The sequence below is a fragment of the Balaenoptera acutorostrata genome, chromosome 20 (genome assembly GCF_949987535.1).
Source record: "Balaenoptera acutorostrata chromosome 20, mBalAcu1.1, whole genome shotgun sequence".
Taxonomy (NCBI): Eukaryota; Metazoa; Chordata; class Mammalia; order Artiodactyla; family Balaenopteridae; genus Balaenoptera; species Balaenoptera acutorostrata.
This window is the reverse complement of record NC_080083.1, coordinates 61,842,798-61,861,433: the sequence shown is the minus strand read 5'-3', so window position 1 is coordinate 61,861,433 and position 18,636 is coordinate 61,842,798. Positions and strand designations below refer to the sequence as shown.

At 39.6% G+C, this 18,636-nt stretch overlaps 1 protein-coding gene across 3 annotated transcripts in view; it reads right to left on the bottom strand.

Moving 5' to 3' along the window:
• The window catches only part of ABCA6 (ATP binding cassette subfamily A member 6), a 60,961-nt gene that overhangs the window by 24,637 nt on the left and 17,688 nt on the right, over positions 1–18,636 (bottom strand). For all 3 annotated transcript variants that reach the window (XM_007185574.3, XM_057536458.1, XM_057536459.1), the window contains 10 exons: positions 16,734–16,792; positions 13,575–13,685; positions 12,994–13,169; positions 12,684–12,803; positions 10,653–10,791; positions 9,831–9,921; positions 8,465–8,604; positions 4,035–4,151; positions 2,635–2,803; positions 1,939–2,105 (listed from right to left, as the gene is read on the bottom strand). In XM_007185574.3, the coding sequence (XP_007185636.2) occupies positions 1,939–2,105; positions 2,635–2,803; positions 4,035–4,151; positions 8,465–8,604; positions 9,831–9,921; positions 10,653–10,791; positions 12,684–12,803; positions 12,994–13,169; positions 13,575–13,685; positions 16,734–16,792 (1,289 nt within the window). The remainder of the gene's footprint in view (positions 1–1,938; positions 2,106–2,634; positions 2,804–4,034; positions 4,152–8,464; positions 8,605–9,830; positions 9,922–10,652; positions 10,792–12,683; positions 12,804–12,993; positions 13,170–13,574; positions 13,686–16,733; positions 16,793–18,636) is intronic.

Genomic DNA, 18,636 nt, shown 5'->3' with positions numbered 1-18,636 from the left:
TTATCAAATCTTATGCTGTGATGAGTTAGCTTTATAATTCTACTTAATGCACGCTAACATGTGACCATTAAAACACGATAACTCTATTTTCTGACTTTTGGTTAGAAAATACATTTGAACTCATTAATTTGTGAAAATATAATAATTGTATGAGAAGTACTTTAGATTAGCCATCCTAAAACGGCCAGTAATAAACTCCCCTCTCTCCCTTATTCTCCACAATAACAGAAAAGCAAATATATGTATATGTATACTAGGTACACATATTTTACATATTTACATATATATGCCATAAATACACTTTGGAGGTGGGAAATGAGTGCCACTCTCCAATCAAAGCGTTCGATACACCCCTAAAGAAGAAAGCAGACAGGATTGTTTGACAGAAATAAGAGCTGAGAAAACTGTGCAGCCTAGAGCACCCGAGAGCCAACAGCTACAGAGGTAAAACCAATTTCCAGGATATCTAAACCCAGAGTGGACAAATTCAAGGGGCAAACTGGGCTCTGAAGCCATCGTCAGGCTCACTGACCGGTTAACCACACCTGAACAAGGCGACCCCGCCTCGCGTTTCACACAGAATAGGCAGCGGCTGCTGCGAATTACTTTCTAAGAGACATTATCTGGGGAAGTTACTTGAGGGCAAGACCTAAAGTAACTCCAGACAGTTAGGGATGTCTGGAGGATGGAGGACAGGACAGGATGGAGTGAAAAAGGAAAAAGGAGGACTCGTGTTTCTTTGCTCATTTGAACTTTGAAATGGGAATTCATACTAGGATTGGAAAAATAGGGCCAAGCCCTGGATGACAGGATTCTCACCGGGTGGGAAAGGGACGCACACACACAACGTAACCTTTCCGTGCATCCTGGGGCACCCACACATCCCACTCCATCTCCACAGTCGCTGGAGGAGCACACCTTCGTGGTGACCCACATTCACCTCGGCAAACAGGGATGCTTCAGTGCAAGAGGAACATCTAACCGACAACCGTCAGACTCCGAGGAAAGGGGAGGAAGATGGTACAGAAGCTCCACACTTAGATCGCAAAATAGCTAACAGCTGAGCACAGAAAAGAAAAAAATGAGGAGGTCAACACAAGTACATGGATCTCAGAGTAACTGGAGAGGAAAACACATACATGAGACAACAACAAACGGAGAGGTAAAGGAACAGTTCTAGATCTTGGAAATCCAATATACAATTAGCAAGACTTTCAGTTTTAAGGTAGCAGAGTGAATAAAATTGCTTTCTAAAACCCAAATGGAAAACAACAAGAAGAATGAGAAACAGGAACAAAAAGACCACCTTGGTTTAAAGAGGAGGCATCTAGACCTCTGAGCCATGAATTGATACAAAAATTGGAACGCATGGGGGACGTCATCAAGAGAGGACTCGTACTCTGAATCTATTTTTTAACATCTTAGGGAGAAACATAAAAGCTTCTTCTTTACAGTGAAATAAGCAATTAGGCAAAACCAACTGCCCATCATTTAGGAGAACAAGGTCACAGGTTCCAAATGGTCTTAAGGAATCTTCCTAGATCTTGTTGGAGGGGCATAGGGTATAAAAATGCCATCTTTACATATCAATCAGTATGTATAACATTTATAGCATAGGTTAGGCAGCTGTAACAAAGAGATGTAAAAATAGAGTGGTTCTGTAAACATAGGACTCTATTTCCCTCTCACGTAAGAGCTTAGGATAGTCAGGCAGACAGGCTGATAGGGAGGTAGGTTATATAGTGACTCAGCCTCATCTGTCTTGTCCCACCATCTCCAAAGTCACAGCAAACGGGCATCATTCCTCATAGTTGTTTTCTATAAGTGAGGTTTAAATACACATTTTATTCCCTTATAATTTGCTTTCCCCCACTCTACGTGTGCTATTTAACAATAAAACTAACTTATTTCTGGATTTAAATTTTGTTTTTTGTTTACCTGTGTTGTTGATGATCAGTAAGCTGGTACGAGGGTCTTGGGGAAGTTGTCCAGGAGAGAGGAAATACAGTTCGGGTTTAAAGTCCCAATCAGTCTTTTGATTCAATACAGCATAGAGTATGCTTTCCACAATCAGAGGGAACATTGCAATTCCAAATACAAATAACCTACCAATAAAGAAAAATTACCATATGAATCTATAACAATGTTATTTATTCAGCCAGACGTTTCACAAATATTTGCTGAGTGGCATCTATAATAGACGCTAAAATTTTGAAAGTCACACCTTTGCCCGCCACACAGTACTAAAAGGCATTGCAATAAAACACAAGGCTATCAAACTACGAGAATTAAACAGACCTAACATACAGGTGTTCCCACCCTTGGTAAGATCAAATGCTACATTTATCCAACTCTGGCAGGAATGTTGGTTGGGTATCGTGTTCTAGTTTTTTGTTGTTGTTTGTTTTTGCTTTTTTTTTAGATCCAAGATAACAATTTTCTTTTCTTTCTTTCTTGTCTTTCTTTCTTTCTTTTTAAAATTCTCTTCCTTTTAAATTCTCTTTCTTTTTTAAATTCTCTTCTTTCTTTTTTATGGCTGAGTAATATTCCACTGTATTCTAGTTTTTACTTTTCTCCTGGTTTAACCCTCTCTTGTCACTCGCTATCTAACAAACCACGTGCTCTGATACTCACAGGGTCAAAAACGCTTTCTTCCCATGCTTTAACTTTAAGAAACGGAGCCGTGCCATTGCACAGACCTGCAGTCTCCAGAGGCCCATGGCACTCACAGCCGGCTGCATCTCAGGGAGAGAAGAGCAAGGTGGATCCATTTCAGGTAGGCGTCCTGTGTCCCCCATCATCTCTGCTTGTTCAAAATTTGCACACACACACACACAAATACACACACATTATTACTGCCACCATGGGCATCACAGTTTTCTCTTTTTAGCAATATTATAAATTGTCTTAGAATGTTCGTGGGTACAAAGCAAAGAACATAAGAAAAGAATTATGTGTGTATGATGTCCACATTCAATAAACTCAGTGGGGAAAATATGCTGAATTCATACCAAAAGTGGAATTCAGGAAAGGATGATCTCACTATGCCCAGTCTTTGAGAAGGCAGAGAAGGTCCCATAAGTGAAAATATTCTGAGGGATTTCAAGAAATCTTCTCCATAGGAACAGCCAATCATGGATGCCTAAATATCTACTGTTGAGCTATCAATAATTTAGAAGTATATGTGAAAGATTATCAGCTCTGAAACCATCAGATCTGTACCTGATTCCCAAATATATGCCTTACAAGCAGCATGATTTGGGGCAAATCACTTAACTGTGGTTTGTCCGATTTTCTTATACGTAAAAGCGTGCCAATGGCATTTGTTATAAAGGTTATTATAAGAAGGTAATTGCAATATAGCCACACATCGATCAAAGTGTCTGGCACAGAGGCTGCAAAATGACAGTTCTTATTATTATCGCCCATTAAAATACACCTTAGGAGGGACTTCCCTGGCGGTCCAGTGGTTAAGACTCTGCACTTCCACTGCAGGGGGTGCAGGTTCGATCCTTGGTCAGAGAAGTAAGATCCCACATGCCGCATGGTGCGGTCAAAAAAAAAAAAAAAAAAAGAATCAGTAAAAATACAGTAAAATGAAATGAAATAAAATAAAATACGCCTTAGGAGATTATTTAATCATTTTCCTCATTAAGACCTTAATGGAAATCTTATATGAACAAGCTAAGGGTGATTTTTATAAGAAACATCTGCTCAGACTTTATGACCCTGATTGAGAGGCTGTGACATCCTCAAAGTATCCAAGAAGCAGTGAGCATCTGGGCGTAGGAGAAAGCTGCTGAAATAGGAAGCAAATCATTTCCAAAGGGAAATCTGGGATACTCCAAGAAGGGATCTGTGTTCAGTCCTCATAACAATGCTAAGAAACAGTGACAGCCTTTCCCAAACGGCAGAGTCAGATTTGGAAGTTGTCACATTCGTTAGTGTGAATCATGCATAAGACATTATAAATACTAAGTTGATACATGAGCATTTGGAAATTGATCTTCCATGAAGTATACAGACGGATTTACCTTGCTCAGCAGTTGATGTTCCTTCCAGTTTCATGAAGACTTCATTCAGAGTTGACGTGGAAACGTCATAGCCCATCACGCCCAGGCCAGAACTCTTATCGAGATCACTGAAAAGGTCTAGGGTAACAGAGGGGAACAGATACATTTGAAATACCACATAGACAACTAAACCTAGTAAGTAAATACTTATCTAAAAGATGATGCAGAGTATTGTGCAAAAAGTTTATGTCTTTGGAATATCACAGTAAGCAAAAGCAAAATTTCACTAGAATGTTCTCCCTCTCTGAACTGAACGTATCAGGCTTCTCCCTCTGTCCTCAAACCCTCTGCACTCCATCTTCTGTCCACAGCTCATGAACTGCCTGCAAACTTCTTTGAGGAAAGATGAGCAGTCAGAAAGAGCATCCTTTTCTCACACCACAAATCAATGTATATGCCTACCCCTATTCCTGGTTTCCCTTCTGTGTGATTTGTAGCTGCTCCCACCAAAGCCCACCTCTTTGACTTGTGTCCTGAATTCCATCCCTTTGGGCATCTTAAGGACTTCCCAAAATAGTCTCTTCTTTTTCTCTCCTGCATCATCAACTTCTCCTACATGTACTGGGTCATCCCAAACCAGAGGCAAAAATGCTGTAAGATCACCCACTGAACAAAGACAAGCAACAGCAGGGACTTCCCTGGTGGCGCAGTGGTTAAGAATCCGCCTGCCAGTGCAGGGGACACGGGTTTGATCCCTGATCTGGGAAGATCCCACATGCCGCGGAGCAACTAAGCCCGTGCGCCACAACTACTGAGCCTCTGCTCGCTGCAACTAGAGAAAGCCCGCGCGCAGCAACGAAGACCCAATGCAGCCAAAAATAAATAAATAAAATACAAATGAATTTTTAAAAAAGACAAGCAACAGCAAAAGCAAAAACAAAACAAAATAAATCTACTCCTTTCCCACACACATATACACATTGCTCCAAAGATTTGTCTCTTTCGTTCTCTTTCATTAGTCGTATCCTATTCACACTTAACCTACACAAATCCAAATGCTACCCTTATGCCTCCACAGAAGGTATTCTCTTCAAGGTAATCAGCGATTCCGGATTTCTTAATTCAATGAATAGGTTGGGGGGTTTTTGTTTGTTTTTATTCTTTTAACTCGGTATGTCTGTCTGTCTTTTCTTTTTTTTTTTTTTTTTTAACTCAGTGACATTCAAAGCTGTGTACTAGCCCCTTATTCTAGAAACGTTTTCTCCCTTGAGTTGATAAGAACACATCCTCCTGTTTTTCCTTCAGGTTCCTCGGGGACTCCTGATTTCCACCACCCTCTGACTCTTTCTCATTGGTCCTTCTCATTAACCCAATCCCTTTGCATTAAATCCATCTATATGCCAATGATTCCCAAACTCAATTGTCACTTTGTTCTCTGATTTCCAGTATCTTATAATCCAACTACATACTTGGCCGTTTGACATCTCCACTTGGGAGTCTAAAAGCATCTCAAAGTAAACATTTCCAAAATAGAACATTAATTCCCTTTTCTCCATCCTACCCAACTGTACCTGTCATCATTTTACACTAAATGCCACCCTTTCCACCCAGTGATTTAAGCCAGAAGTCCCGCTTGATTTTTCACTTCTTGTGCTCCTCAGACTGGCCATCAGCCAGATTCTTTGGCTTTATCTCCAAATATATTTCAAGTCCAACCATTTCCATTCACCTTTCAGCAGGCACCATGGCAACCGATCACCTTTACCTCTGATAACGGCCCCATGACTGGTCTCCTAGGGTCCGCTCTTGTTCCTCTCTACCCTGTGTGCTCTTTTATATCCAGAGAATGAAATGATAAGTCACATCACATCAATGCCCCGTTTCATGACATTCAGTGGTTTCTCAATGCATTTAAAATAAAATTCACACACCACACGGCAGCCCCCGAAGCTCCATATGAGCACGTCTCTACCCTTATGACAGCACCCATATCCGCCAGCCACTCCCTCCCCCCGCTCACCGCAGCCCAGACACCCCCTTTCCCCTCTGCTTGGAATGCTTTGACCATTTCCTTCTTGTGGCTGTCGGTGACCACTCTACATAAACCCCAGCCCGACACCAGTCAAACCCATATGTTTATTACTTTCTGATACAACTGTAATACAGTCTGGTTTATTGTGTATGTCCACTTCTCCTCACCCAACGGCCTGTAGGGTAGGGATACATATGTCTTATTTAATCCCTTGAGAGTAGGGATACATATGTCTTATTTAATCCCTTGCATGTTGAGCAGTGCCTTTTATATAACAAGTCCCTGATAAACACTGATTGTGCATCTCTTTCACGGTGGGCACTTGGACGAGGAAGCAAGCTTTGCTGAAAAGCCTCTCACCTGCCACGTTCTACAGTGGGTGGGTGACAGGCCAGCAGCATTACTGAGACGAGCTAGAGGAGCCCTGAGGTTGGAGAGGCACTGCATTTCCCCATGGCCTGCACGCGGCATGCGGGGGACCTGGGAGTCCCCTTATGTCCTACAGGACATAAGTACATCATTGGGCTGGCAGAGGCCTGGGGTGTGCATTCAAGGCTGCCATGGGCTGACACACCTACACCAGGGAATCTGGCTAAGTGACACATTCTAGCGGCGGTATCAGCATATACCTCACTACTCCCCTTACCCAACTGAAAAAGAAGGTAAGCTAGTTGCACCTCATTGGACATTAGTCCAGGAACAGAAGAGCACCATACAGCCCATGGACCTGAGGGCATCATCTTCCCTGCTACCACAAGGACGTAGAGAGCTGCCGTATTTGCACAGTGGGACTAAATCTGAATTCCTGAGTATTCGCCTAAAGAGACGGAATCATCCAAATGAGCCTGTTTAATCAGGCCTGTAGGGAGTTAAACCTTTAATAAACTAAATGTTTTAACAAAAAGAAAGCTGTTTAAATCAGAAAAGACTGAGATTCATTTCCTCATTTGTAAGACAGGAAAGATTATAGCATCAACCTCACAGAACAGCTGTGAGGGATAAATGAGTTATATACATCGGAAACCACCAGAACAGCACCTTACTCGTGGTAAGCACCGTATGAAGAGTGGTGATGGTTAGAATGAATATCAAACACATCCAAGGTGGGCAGTGCTACCCAGCAGACTGCGAACACATGGTTAATACTTCTGTAGAAGAAATAAATCATGTTTTTCTCTGCAAAATAATTACATACACAATTAAACTAAAATAAAAAAGGGAATGTGTAGCAGATGCCTCGATGCCCCACGCCCGTCTTGTCTGCACTCACCTGTACACAGCAAATCTGTTTATTAAGAACACCTGCCTGATATATCCAGACAAAACTCTAATTCAAAAAGATACATGCACCCCTATGTTCATAGCAGCACTATGCACAGTAGCCAAGACATGGAAGCCACCTAAATGTCCATCGGCAGATGAATGGATAAAGAAGATGTGGTACATATATACAATGGAATATTACTCAGCCATAAAAAAAGAACGAAGTAATGCCATTTACAGCAACATAGAGGACCTAGAGATGATCATACTAAGTGAAGTAAGTCAGAAAGAGAAAGACAAACACTGTATGATATCACTTAACTGTGGAATCTAAACTATGACACAAATGAACCTACTTACGAAACAGAAACAGACTCACAGACATAGAGAACAGACTTGTGGTTGCCAAGGGGGAGGGGGATGGGGGAGGGATGGAGTGGGAGGTTGGTGTTGGCAGACGTAAGCTATCATATAGAGAATGGATAAACAACAAGGTCCTACTGTAGAGCACAGGGAACTATATTCAATATCGTGTGATAAACCATAATGGAAAAGGATATATTAAAAAGAATGTTTTTATATGTACAACTGAATCACCTTGCTGTACAGCAGAAATTAACACAACACTGTAAATCAACTATACTTCAGTAAAAAAAAGAGAGAGAGAGAAAAAAAGAGAACACCTGCCTGAAGGCATTTTTTCTGGGCTCTGCTAAGTCCACAAGGAGCACAAGCCAGAAGGGTCAGAACATTAATGCTCCTGGAAGCATCTCTCAACCAATGACGGATAAGGAGTGGTGAATAAATACCCCAGCTTTCTCACCCTCCGGTGACAACTCTAAACCCTTCTTACTTATTGATTTATTTCTCTCAGTGGTTTCACACCGCAACTGCCTATTGCAATAACCTGCCCGATGATGATCACACAGACTTTCCTGGCTTCCTCCCCTCCCCCGTCTCATGTCCCCTTTCCCCACTGACGCTTCTAGGCATGAATTACCAAACAAATTAGCTGCACTGAACGCCTCATCTCAAGTTCAGCTTTTTAAAAAACCCAACCCCAGAGCAAGATCCAAATCCATTAAACAATGAAAACTGTAATAATAATGTGAACACTTTCCCAAATTTCATTCCATCATATTCATATTTAAATTACCTGGAAATTTATTCGTCCTTTCCACAGGCAAAGTATACACAAGCTTTTCTTTGCTTTCTGTTTTCAGTTTGGCATCAGGGATGTGATGATTAATGAGGGATGTTATTTTTTCTGGATCACATGTTTCATTTCTGTACAAACTAATACATAAAAGGAAAGAGAATTCATTTGTATTTTCTCTATTGCTACCACAAAAATAGAGTTTTTATTGGATTTCTAGCCTTTGTGTATTACTTTACCCGGCTTTAGGGAACAAACAAAATGAGTAAATAATAACAGTAATAATAATAATGTCATCGGTTTGAAAAATCTTAGGATCTATATAGAGAAGGTATATCAGCTCAAAACAACTACAAATACACAAATAAATATATAACGTAATTAAAACTATATATCAAGTATGAAGATAAACAGAGGGAGTTGAGAATATTAGGCAGAAAAGATTTCTCAGGGAAAATAATTATTACACCAGACTGTGTAGATATCAGAAAATTAGTGTCTAATCGGGAAATCTGCCTTTCATGCATGTTTTGTGTGGCCATCAAGGTTTTTTCATAAAATTCTTTTAGCCTGGACACACTTTCTTTTTTTAAATTTTATTTATTTTTATTTTTGGCTGCGTTGGGTCTTCATTGCTGCGCGCGGGCTTTCTCTAGTTGCGGCGTGCGGGGTCTACTCTTCGTTGCGGTGCGCGGGCTTCTCATTGTGGTTGCTTCTCTTGTTGCGGAGCATGGGCTCTAGGCGCACAGGCTTCAGTAGTTGTGGCACGTGGGCTCAGTAGTTGTGGCTCGCGTGCTCTAGAGCACAGGCTCAGTCGTTGTGGCGCACGGGCTTAGTTGCTCCGCGGCATGTGGGATCTTCCCGGACCAGGGCTCGAACCCGTGTCCCCTGCATTGGCAGGCGGATTCTTAATGACTGCGCCGCCATGGAAGCCCCTGGACACACTTTCTTGTTAGACATGGTCCTCTTCACTCTTTGCCACCAGATTTACTTCCTGTGGATAGTAGCTTCTGAGGGTATTTGACTTTGTGGCCTCTGAAAGGATGAAAATCTACTGCAGGATTGCATGGACCAGCTGAGGCGATGGACGGTGGGAAGAAGGTCGAGGCATAGGTGGCACGGGGCGGCTGCCTGGAAAGTGGCCCACGAAGCAGCCCTGCTGTCATTAGTCAGCCCGGGCTTCTCTTTTTGGAGTCTGGCCGATCCCTAGAGTTAGTGAAGATGCAGGAACAGCACTGGGAAACAGACCAATCCAGCTGAGCGGAGATGAAGCAGAAGGCCAGTCCTCTCTCAGAATGCTCTACCGTTATGATACACCAGTACTGAAGATACAGCAAGGTACCCCATCTGTGCCTGAAGGCTTTACCTTAAGTGATACCCAAGACCCCATCTTCTCTTCAGAAAGACAGAGGAACCCGCACACTTCATCCTCCCGCTGGACAGGATCACTTTTCTATCTGAGGAGAAAGAAGCGAGAGAGGAGAGATGAGAGGAGTCACTTCTTCCCTCTCTAGAAAATACGGAGGAGGCGCCAGAGCTCAGATTTCCAGACGAGACGTGTCCTATGGGGATATAACTCCATCTAATGGGCATTCACACATTTGAAACATGCATTAAAATGGATGCATTTAAAATGAGCTTAGGCGAGACTTCCCCGGCGGTCCAGTGGTCAAGACCCCACGCTTCCACTGCACGGGGCACGGGTTCAACCCTTAGCTGGGGAACTAAGATCCCACAAGCCATGTGGTGTGGCCAAAAAAATTTTTTTAAATGAGCTTCTGCATCCCAGTCACTTCCGTGTCCTCCGACACTCGAAAAAACAAACAAACACACCATAAATTCCACGGGCATATTTTCTACTCTGGATGCTGAAGGGCGAGTGGATATTTTTCAACCAAGTGTACATGAAGGAAGATTGGGATGTTGATATTAATCAAAAGCTGATGTGAAAAAACATCAGTTTTTTATTAGCACTCAGAGTCCAACATATGTCCCGCTGGTGAGGAATTCTACAGTGAGACTAGAGGCCTGCCACCCCCAGATTCCTATGCAGTACAGACACACCAAGGTCACCCCCAGATTCCTACGCAGTACAGACACACCAAGGTAACGACAGCAGGGGTCTTGCTCTGGGAGTAAATACTTCGCACATTCTTCATTGTCCTACTGAGATAAAACCAACAATTACCAGCCAGGATGTCAGCTTCATCCATGAAGTTGGTACTCAAGAGGATCACGCGGTCTGCTTTGTGCTCCTTGAGGAAGCTCCACACTCGATGCCTTGAGAAGGGATCCAATCCCACAGTTGGCTCATCTAATAGCAAAACCTACAGACGATGAAGATACATAAGCTGTGTCTCTCTTCCATGTTAATTGTTTCCACACTAGAGCATGGGAAACAATCAAAACCAAGCAAAACAGTAACTACCCAAGCATGTATATCCAATATACTTACACTCATGGTTAAACATAGGAGGTTCTCCCTTGATATATTATAATGAAAACTCTACTACTTTTAGTGGTAAAAGAAGAGCTTCACTTCTTTGACATTACCCTTAGCAATATTTTTTGGATATGTCTCCTCACGCAAGGGAAACAAAAGCAAAAATAAACAAATGGGACTACATCAAACTAAAAAGCTTTTGCAGAGGGAAGGAGACTATCAACAAAACCAAAGGCTGCCTACTGAATGGGAGAAGATATTTACAAATGATATGACCGATGAGTTAATATCCAAAATAAACAAAGAACTCACACGACTCAACATCAAAAAAAAAAATCTGATTACAAAATGGTCAAGGAATCTGAATAGACTTTTTTTTTTTTTTTTTTTAATTTATGGCTGTGTTGGGTCTTCGTTTCTGTGCGAGGGCTTTCTCCAGTTGTGGCAAGCGGGGGCCACTCTTCATCGCGGTGCACAGGCCTCTCACTATCGCGGCCTCTCTTGTTGCGGAGCACAGGCTCCAGACGCGCAGGCTCAGTAATTGCGGCTCACGGGCCCAGCTGCTCTGCAGCATGTGGGATCTTCCCAGACCAGGGCTTGAACCCGTGTCCCCTGCATTGGCAGGCAGACTCTCAACCACTGCGCCACCAGGGAAACCCCAGACATTTTTAAAAGAAGACATACTTATGGCCAACAGACACATGAACAGATACTCAACATCACTAATCATCAGGGAAATGCACATCAAAACCACAATGAGATATCACCTCACACTTGTCAGAATGGCTCTTATCCAAAAGACAACAAATAGCAAGTGTCAGTGAGGATGTGGAGAAAAGGGAGCCCTCGTGCACTGTTGGTGGGAATGTAAATTGGTGCAGCCGCTGTGGAGAACAGTGTGGAGGTTCCTCAAAAACTTAAATTAAAAATAGAACTACCACACAATCCAGCAATTTTACTTCCGGATATTTTTCCAAAAAACCCCCAAAACTCTAATTCAAAAAGATGCATGCACCCCTATGATCAGAGCAGCACTATTTACAAGAGCCAGGACATGGAAGCCACCTAAGTGTCCATCAGTAGATGAATGGATAAAGAAGATGTGGTGTATATACACAGTGGACTACCACTCAGTCATAAAAAAGAATGAACTCTTGCCATTTGTGACAACAGGGATAGACCTAGAGGGTATTATGCTAAGTGAAATAAGACAGAGAAAGACAAATACTATATGATCTCATTTACGCGTGGAATCTAAAAAAGAAAACAAACGAACAAACAGAACAAAATGGAAACAGACTCAGATACAGAGAACAAACCAGTGGTTGCCAGAAGGGAGGGGGTGGGAGGACGACAGAAATAGGTGAGGGAGATTAAGAGGGACAAACCTCCAGTTACAAAATAAATGAGTCACGGGGATGAAATGTACAGCTTGGGGAATATAGTCAATGATGTTGTAATTACTTTGTACAAAGACAGTAACTAGATTTACCATGGTGATCTTTTGTAATGCACAAAAATATTGAATTAGTATGTTGTGCACCTAGAACTCACACAGTGTTGTAGGTCAATTGGATTTCAATAATAATAATAATAATAATAATAATAATAATAATAATAATAGGGCACGTAATTTCATCACCTGTGTATACAATAAAATGTTTTTATCGCACCACACACACACACACACACACACACACACACACACACACACACAGAGCTGGACTTTTTCCTGATACTCAGTCTGCATTCCTCCATATGTATAATCGCACTTACTTGAGGGTCTCCTAAAATGGCAATCCCAATGGTCAGCTTTCTTTTCTGACCTTCACTTAAATGTGTAGCAATATTATTCTGAATGTTCTGTATGTCCAACTCCAATAAAATTCTTTGTACCTAGACCAGAAAGATACAAACCTTGTAATCCAAGATGATGCATATTATGCAATTTTAACCATCTGTTAAAGTAGTATGTACATTTTAAAGGACCTCATTGCCTAAATTTTATTCATAACAGGGCAGTAAATCACTGATTTAACATGGCAAATGGTTGGCAGTTCAGTGAACCCCGAGCACACCCGTCTACCTCTTGTTCCACTTCCTGTGGCGGAATCCCTTTTATTTTAGCAAACAGCCTGAGGTTTTCCTTCACAGTGAGCATGTCAAACTGAACATTGAATTGAGGACAAACACCAGTTATCTTTTGGATTTCCTCCAAGTCTTGCATTTCAGAGAGATTTTTATTATAGATGGTAACTGATCCTAAGAATGGAAGTTAAAAATAATTTAACATTGGCAAGATAACACGATTTATTAATGTTTGGAGATCTTATTCAGGAATATATTGGCATATATTCAGAAATATCTAAAATAATGACTTTGTAATTTATTAACAACTACTAATTAGTCTTAACATAAATAGATGCTCAGAATAGTGTATATTTCCCTGGAGTATCACACAGCAATGGAATAAAGATAACGATTTCCACAAAAATTTGGGAAATACAAAATATATATAAAACCTTACAGATCTGATAAACAGCTTTAGATAAACAAACATTATTTCCTCTTAAGCAGTTAAATTTAAACCTTAAAATGAGAAAGGCATACATATGCCCTCATTCTATTATCAGACATCTTGCCTTTGGGAAATATCTTTTTGCCCACCTTCTGTTGGAACAGACAATCCATTAAGGATGTTTAGCAAGGAAGATTTGCCAGCTCCACTGTGACCCAGAATTGCTGTGATTTGACCTTCGTATATGTCAAAGAACAAGCCTGTTTTTAGAATAAAATATTAACATTATAAACAAGAGGGCAATAGACAGGGCTGTTTCTAAAAACAGAACAAGACAATTTATTTTAATTGTGTATTCTGAAGCACTTCAATAGTTTAAAATATATAATATTCGGTATTCTCCTGGTTGCTAAAAAAACATGCTTACTGTAGAATATTTGAGAAATAAATACAATCACTTTGGAAGATAAAATCAAGGATAATTCCAAATATTAACATTGTAATAAACTTACATCCTTGCATTTGCATATATGAATATGTAAATATATATTCATAAACTTTGATCATACTCTATTTTTTCCTAGCCTGCCTTTTCAAATATTAAATCATAAACATTTTCCATGGCATTAATTACCTTCTAAAATATATTCACCAAAAATTTATATTTCTTCCTGAGCCCATTTTTCTATTCTTTTGTTATAAATGTTTTGCATTTACATGCCAATAGAAAAATCATTTAGCTAAGAATCCTTTGAGGTATTATTTTTTGTTCGTTTGTCTTACCACCAAGTGAAAAATCAAACTTTGTTATGGAAAGTTGTTGAACAGAGTAAGATGAAATTCTTAAGAATCTTATAATACATTATATCTAAACGATCAAATCCTTTCAATTAAATTAAGTAACCTACTTTCTAATGTTATTGAAATTAATGACTGGGCTGAAATTTCAGTTCATCTATTTTCTATCTGGATGATCTTGGATAAATGAAATTCTATAAGGTTTGGTTTACTCAGCTATTAAATGTGTTAGTAAAAATAATTATAAGTAAAGGGAAAATTCTTCCTGTTGTAATCCAATCCGTTAAAACCCTCGTTTACAATTGGACTAAAAGATTCTAAAGATCATTGGAAGAATAAGCTCAAATAATTAAGAAAATTTAAAGAACAGTATGAAATCAGTCTTGGCTACAAGATATTAAAATATATTGGAAAACCATGATAATTAAAATATTAGTAACAGTCATAGCAGTGGAGCAAATATAATAATTAAAATAATATATTACTGGTCCAGGATACACTGACCAATAGAACAGGAATAGAAACCTAAAAGGAACCAAAGTAAAGATAAGAAATAAAGATTAATGAAACAACCTTTCAAATTCATCAAAAAGATGAGTTAATTAATAAACAATATTGGGACAACTAAACAAGTTACATTAACGACTTTTATGTTTGTTTTTAAATTGGAAACAAAAATGTTTTCAAGGATAAGAGAAAAGTGACACTAGCTATCTTGGAAATGACATGTATTAACTGAAAAAAGAAATATAAGCCTCAGTTTCCTCATATGCAAAGTGGGAGAGACATTATGGATGTCATAGGATTAAAGGGAAAAAAGGAAAAAAAGTCCATGTATGTCATTTAGCATAGTTCCCAGCATACACTAAGTACTCAATAAACGTTAAACGTTTGTTGCTATTCTTACTGTTGTTGTTAATTACTGCTTATGGGAGTATGAATTTTTATAACCTTGGAAGGAAATAATTTGATATATGAACCAAGAATCTTAAGAATATAGCCCCATTTGAATAATTCTGCTTCTAGAAATTTTTATTCAGCAAATAATTAATGATCTTTACAAAGATTGAGCAAGAAGGTGCATTATAGCTCTTTTTATGAGAGTGAAAAAATTGGAAACAAACGGAATTTCCTATACCAGCGTGTTAGTTAACTAAATCATGGGGTCCATACAATGGAGTGCTATTTAGCCCTGTTTAGCTAACAGGCTGCAGACAAGGGACTCAAAGGCACATTTTCAAGAATGTTCCAAGTGGACACAGGCACCAGCTTCACGGGGTGAGGGGGCAGCTCCCGTCCTTACTTTCCAAAGAGTAACTCCAGCTGGTTGTTTCACATGTTTTCACATCTACCGATGCTCAATGTTTTTAAAGTTTTTAAGGTTCTGCTACTTTTAAAAATATAAGAAATCCTGCAGAAGTTGAAACTATTTAGACATATTGATGAGGGCAAAAGTAGTTCATAACGCGCTCTGGAAACTGAAATGATATATTTTAAAATATTTAACGTATCTTTGGCTAAAATTTAAAAAATGAAACCACAGACCTAGATAGTATTTGATAAGAATAAACTTAAATTTAAACTGTCAGAAAGAAATACATATGGGAGTCTTTCCACTTATCCATGTTAAATACATAATATAAGGTGACATTTTTAAAAGATGCAGAAGGGAATGTGAACAATAATAAAATTTTATCAACTAGGAAAAAAACCCCAAAAACCAACTTGCTTACACAAGTACATTAAATTCCCAAAGGAAAGACGTAATCTCAAAGGAATAAGTAAAATTGAGTTAAGGGATCTGCACTTGTTAGAAAATAATTGCAATGTAAGCAAAATGGACCAAAGAACTCTCAACCTTTGAGAGGGTCTATGGCTCCTCCTTTTTTAAATTTTAAGGTTTCTGTCTCTTCTAAAAATACATTACATTCCTTCTAAAAATCATTATTCATAAGAGCAAGCTGTCCTCTATGAAATATAACCACTAACTCTGATGCTTGCTTAAAATGTTTTTAAATAAAAAAACTACATTTGTGAGAACACTCAGTTTCAAATATGTTGGTTCACTAGAAATTATAAACCATGTTTGTCGTAGGGTATTGACTTGTGAAATTTAATTCATGGTCAAAGGTGTTACACATCTTTGTGTTAATCTCACCAGTACACGTAAACTATGTAAATTCCCTGGCTAGTATAAAAAAAAAGTATCCATTTTAAGTCTAGACTTTAGTTCCTCATAGTGCAAATCCAGTAAAATATTGCTTATAGCAAATTCTTCTTTAAAAATGAAGAGGCATTTTTCACTGTATGATTCCATTTTTGTAGATTAATAGATCCATGAAACATCTGGAAGGATTTTACATCCAGTTCTTAATCATGGTTAATTTCCAGGTGGTGGAGTTAGGCTGTTTGTGTTTTTTTCTGTTTTGCTTATCCATATTCTCTAATTATTCACATTGAATTTTCTCCATTTTTTGTAATAAAGAAGTCAATGAAATGTTTTTCTTTACCTTTCAATACTTCCACTTTTCCAGTTTTTTCTTTATATTCTTTTTTAACATTTCTGATTCTGAAATAACAAAATGGGCACTTACTTAGACAACAGGAAAGTAAGAATAGTACAGCTCGTGAACACCCCGAGTGAGAGAGATGCAGCCAACTTTATGTGAAATAAGGGATGACATATAACAGCCCACTTAGAAAGACCAAGACTCATTTCTAATTAAACGTTTCCCCTGGGGGAGAAAATTAAGAGTCCCTCTAGAAAGTTACAATTAAATTACTAGTGTTTCACTTGGAAAAGTAGAATGCTCTGTAATTACCCTCACTTTCTTCCCCGAGTCTTAGAACATTTGGTGTTTGTTCCCCTGTGCAAGAGGCACTCATTTATCTGCACTCTTTAAGCATCATCTCCCATCCCCTTCAATCTTGGTCATTAATCAGACCCTCTGTCACCTGCATTTTCCATAGTTTCCTCCCTGAGAGCTTCTCTTTGGCTTCAAACTCTGCTTTAGATACAGTCAAATCTCCCGCCTCCCCTTAAGACAATTTTTCAAGCTAAAATGTAAACTTGCCATCTCCTCTCCCTCACGTGTCACTTCCTCCTCGGTCACGCTGGCTTCTGACCCCACTCTCCTGGTTGCTTCAGTGGGAAGCAACCTCTTCCTACTGAAAACATTCATGTCCTCCTGATGGCCAAATGCAACAAATACTTTTCCATCCTTACTTATTGGAGTAGGGGTCGCTATTGAGGACTCCTAATTTTCCTTGTTGAAAGTGTCTACTTTCAAGGTAACGTTCAACTTTAATTTTTTTCTTCCTATTTTTCCAAAAGTTCCTTCTCTGTTTCCTTGTAGAGTACTCTTCTTTCACCAGACAGCACCTTGCTGTTCCACGGGGTTCTCTGTGTATATTATGGGTCTTCTCCTTCTAGACTCTGTCGATGGGCTATTTCATTGGTTCTCACGGTTTCAACACCAACCTAAAACTGACACCATCCTTTTCCCTGGGCTTTAGGCTCACACATCTAAAGGTCTGCTGGATTGCTTCATCCAAACATACACAGACACACACAGACAGACAGACACACACACACACACACACACACACACCCCTCTAAATCAATGACTACCAAAGTTGAATGCACATTGGAATTTCAAAAGAAACTGATACAGGATGAAGCAGGAACCAGGCTCAGACAGATTAGCGATGTCACAACCATATAAGATCATATACGATGAATCTTCGAGGTCAAAGGGAAACAGAGTTTAGTCACCCTCTTTTCTGAGCCTGAATCAGAATAAAGGTAAGGACATTTATTCAACCAGGATGCAGGTGATGGGCAGGGTTACAGCCAAGAGTCTGGAGATTTAAAAGAAAAAGGCTTCAAAACTGCTAAATCCGACAGGGTATTTTATTTCTGCCTTTCTTTGTGTAGTGGGACGCCATTGAAGTGAGACTTTCATATTTTATTTTAAATAATAAACTTCTACCTGGGAGCGGCTGGCTCTTTTTGGATTTCAGAGATGACGGTAGCCATTCATGTTTGGAGCAGACATCCTGCCTGTGTTCTGGGCATGTTGCATGAATGGTGTAGTTACAGAAATGGACAGATGTGCAAACAAATGCCCCCAGAGAAGAAGGACTGGGTGGGGGTTGTGGGTGAGAGGGAGCAAGTTGTGAATGAAAAATAGATTTTTTTTTACAGAATGAAGATCTTGATTCTGGTTAGAACTCTGCAAGCTTTCCTCCACACTTACAGATACACAGAGCTAAAGGGCTACTCAGGAAAGAGGAAGAGGTCCTTAGTATATAAAGCAGGGACGCCTGGGAAAAAGGGAATCAGTATCTTAGTACCTTCTATATCCGTGCAAAATCAAATTCACGTGTTGGGATAGATTGCAGTAGACTTGA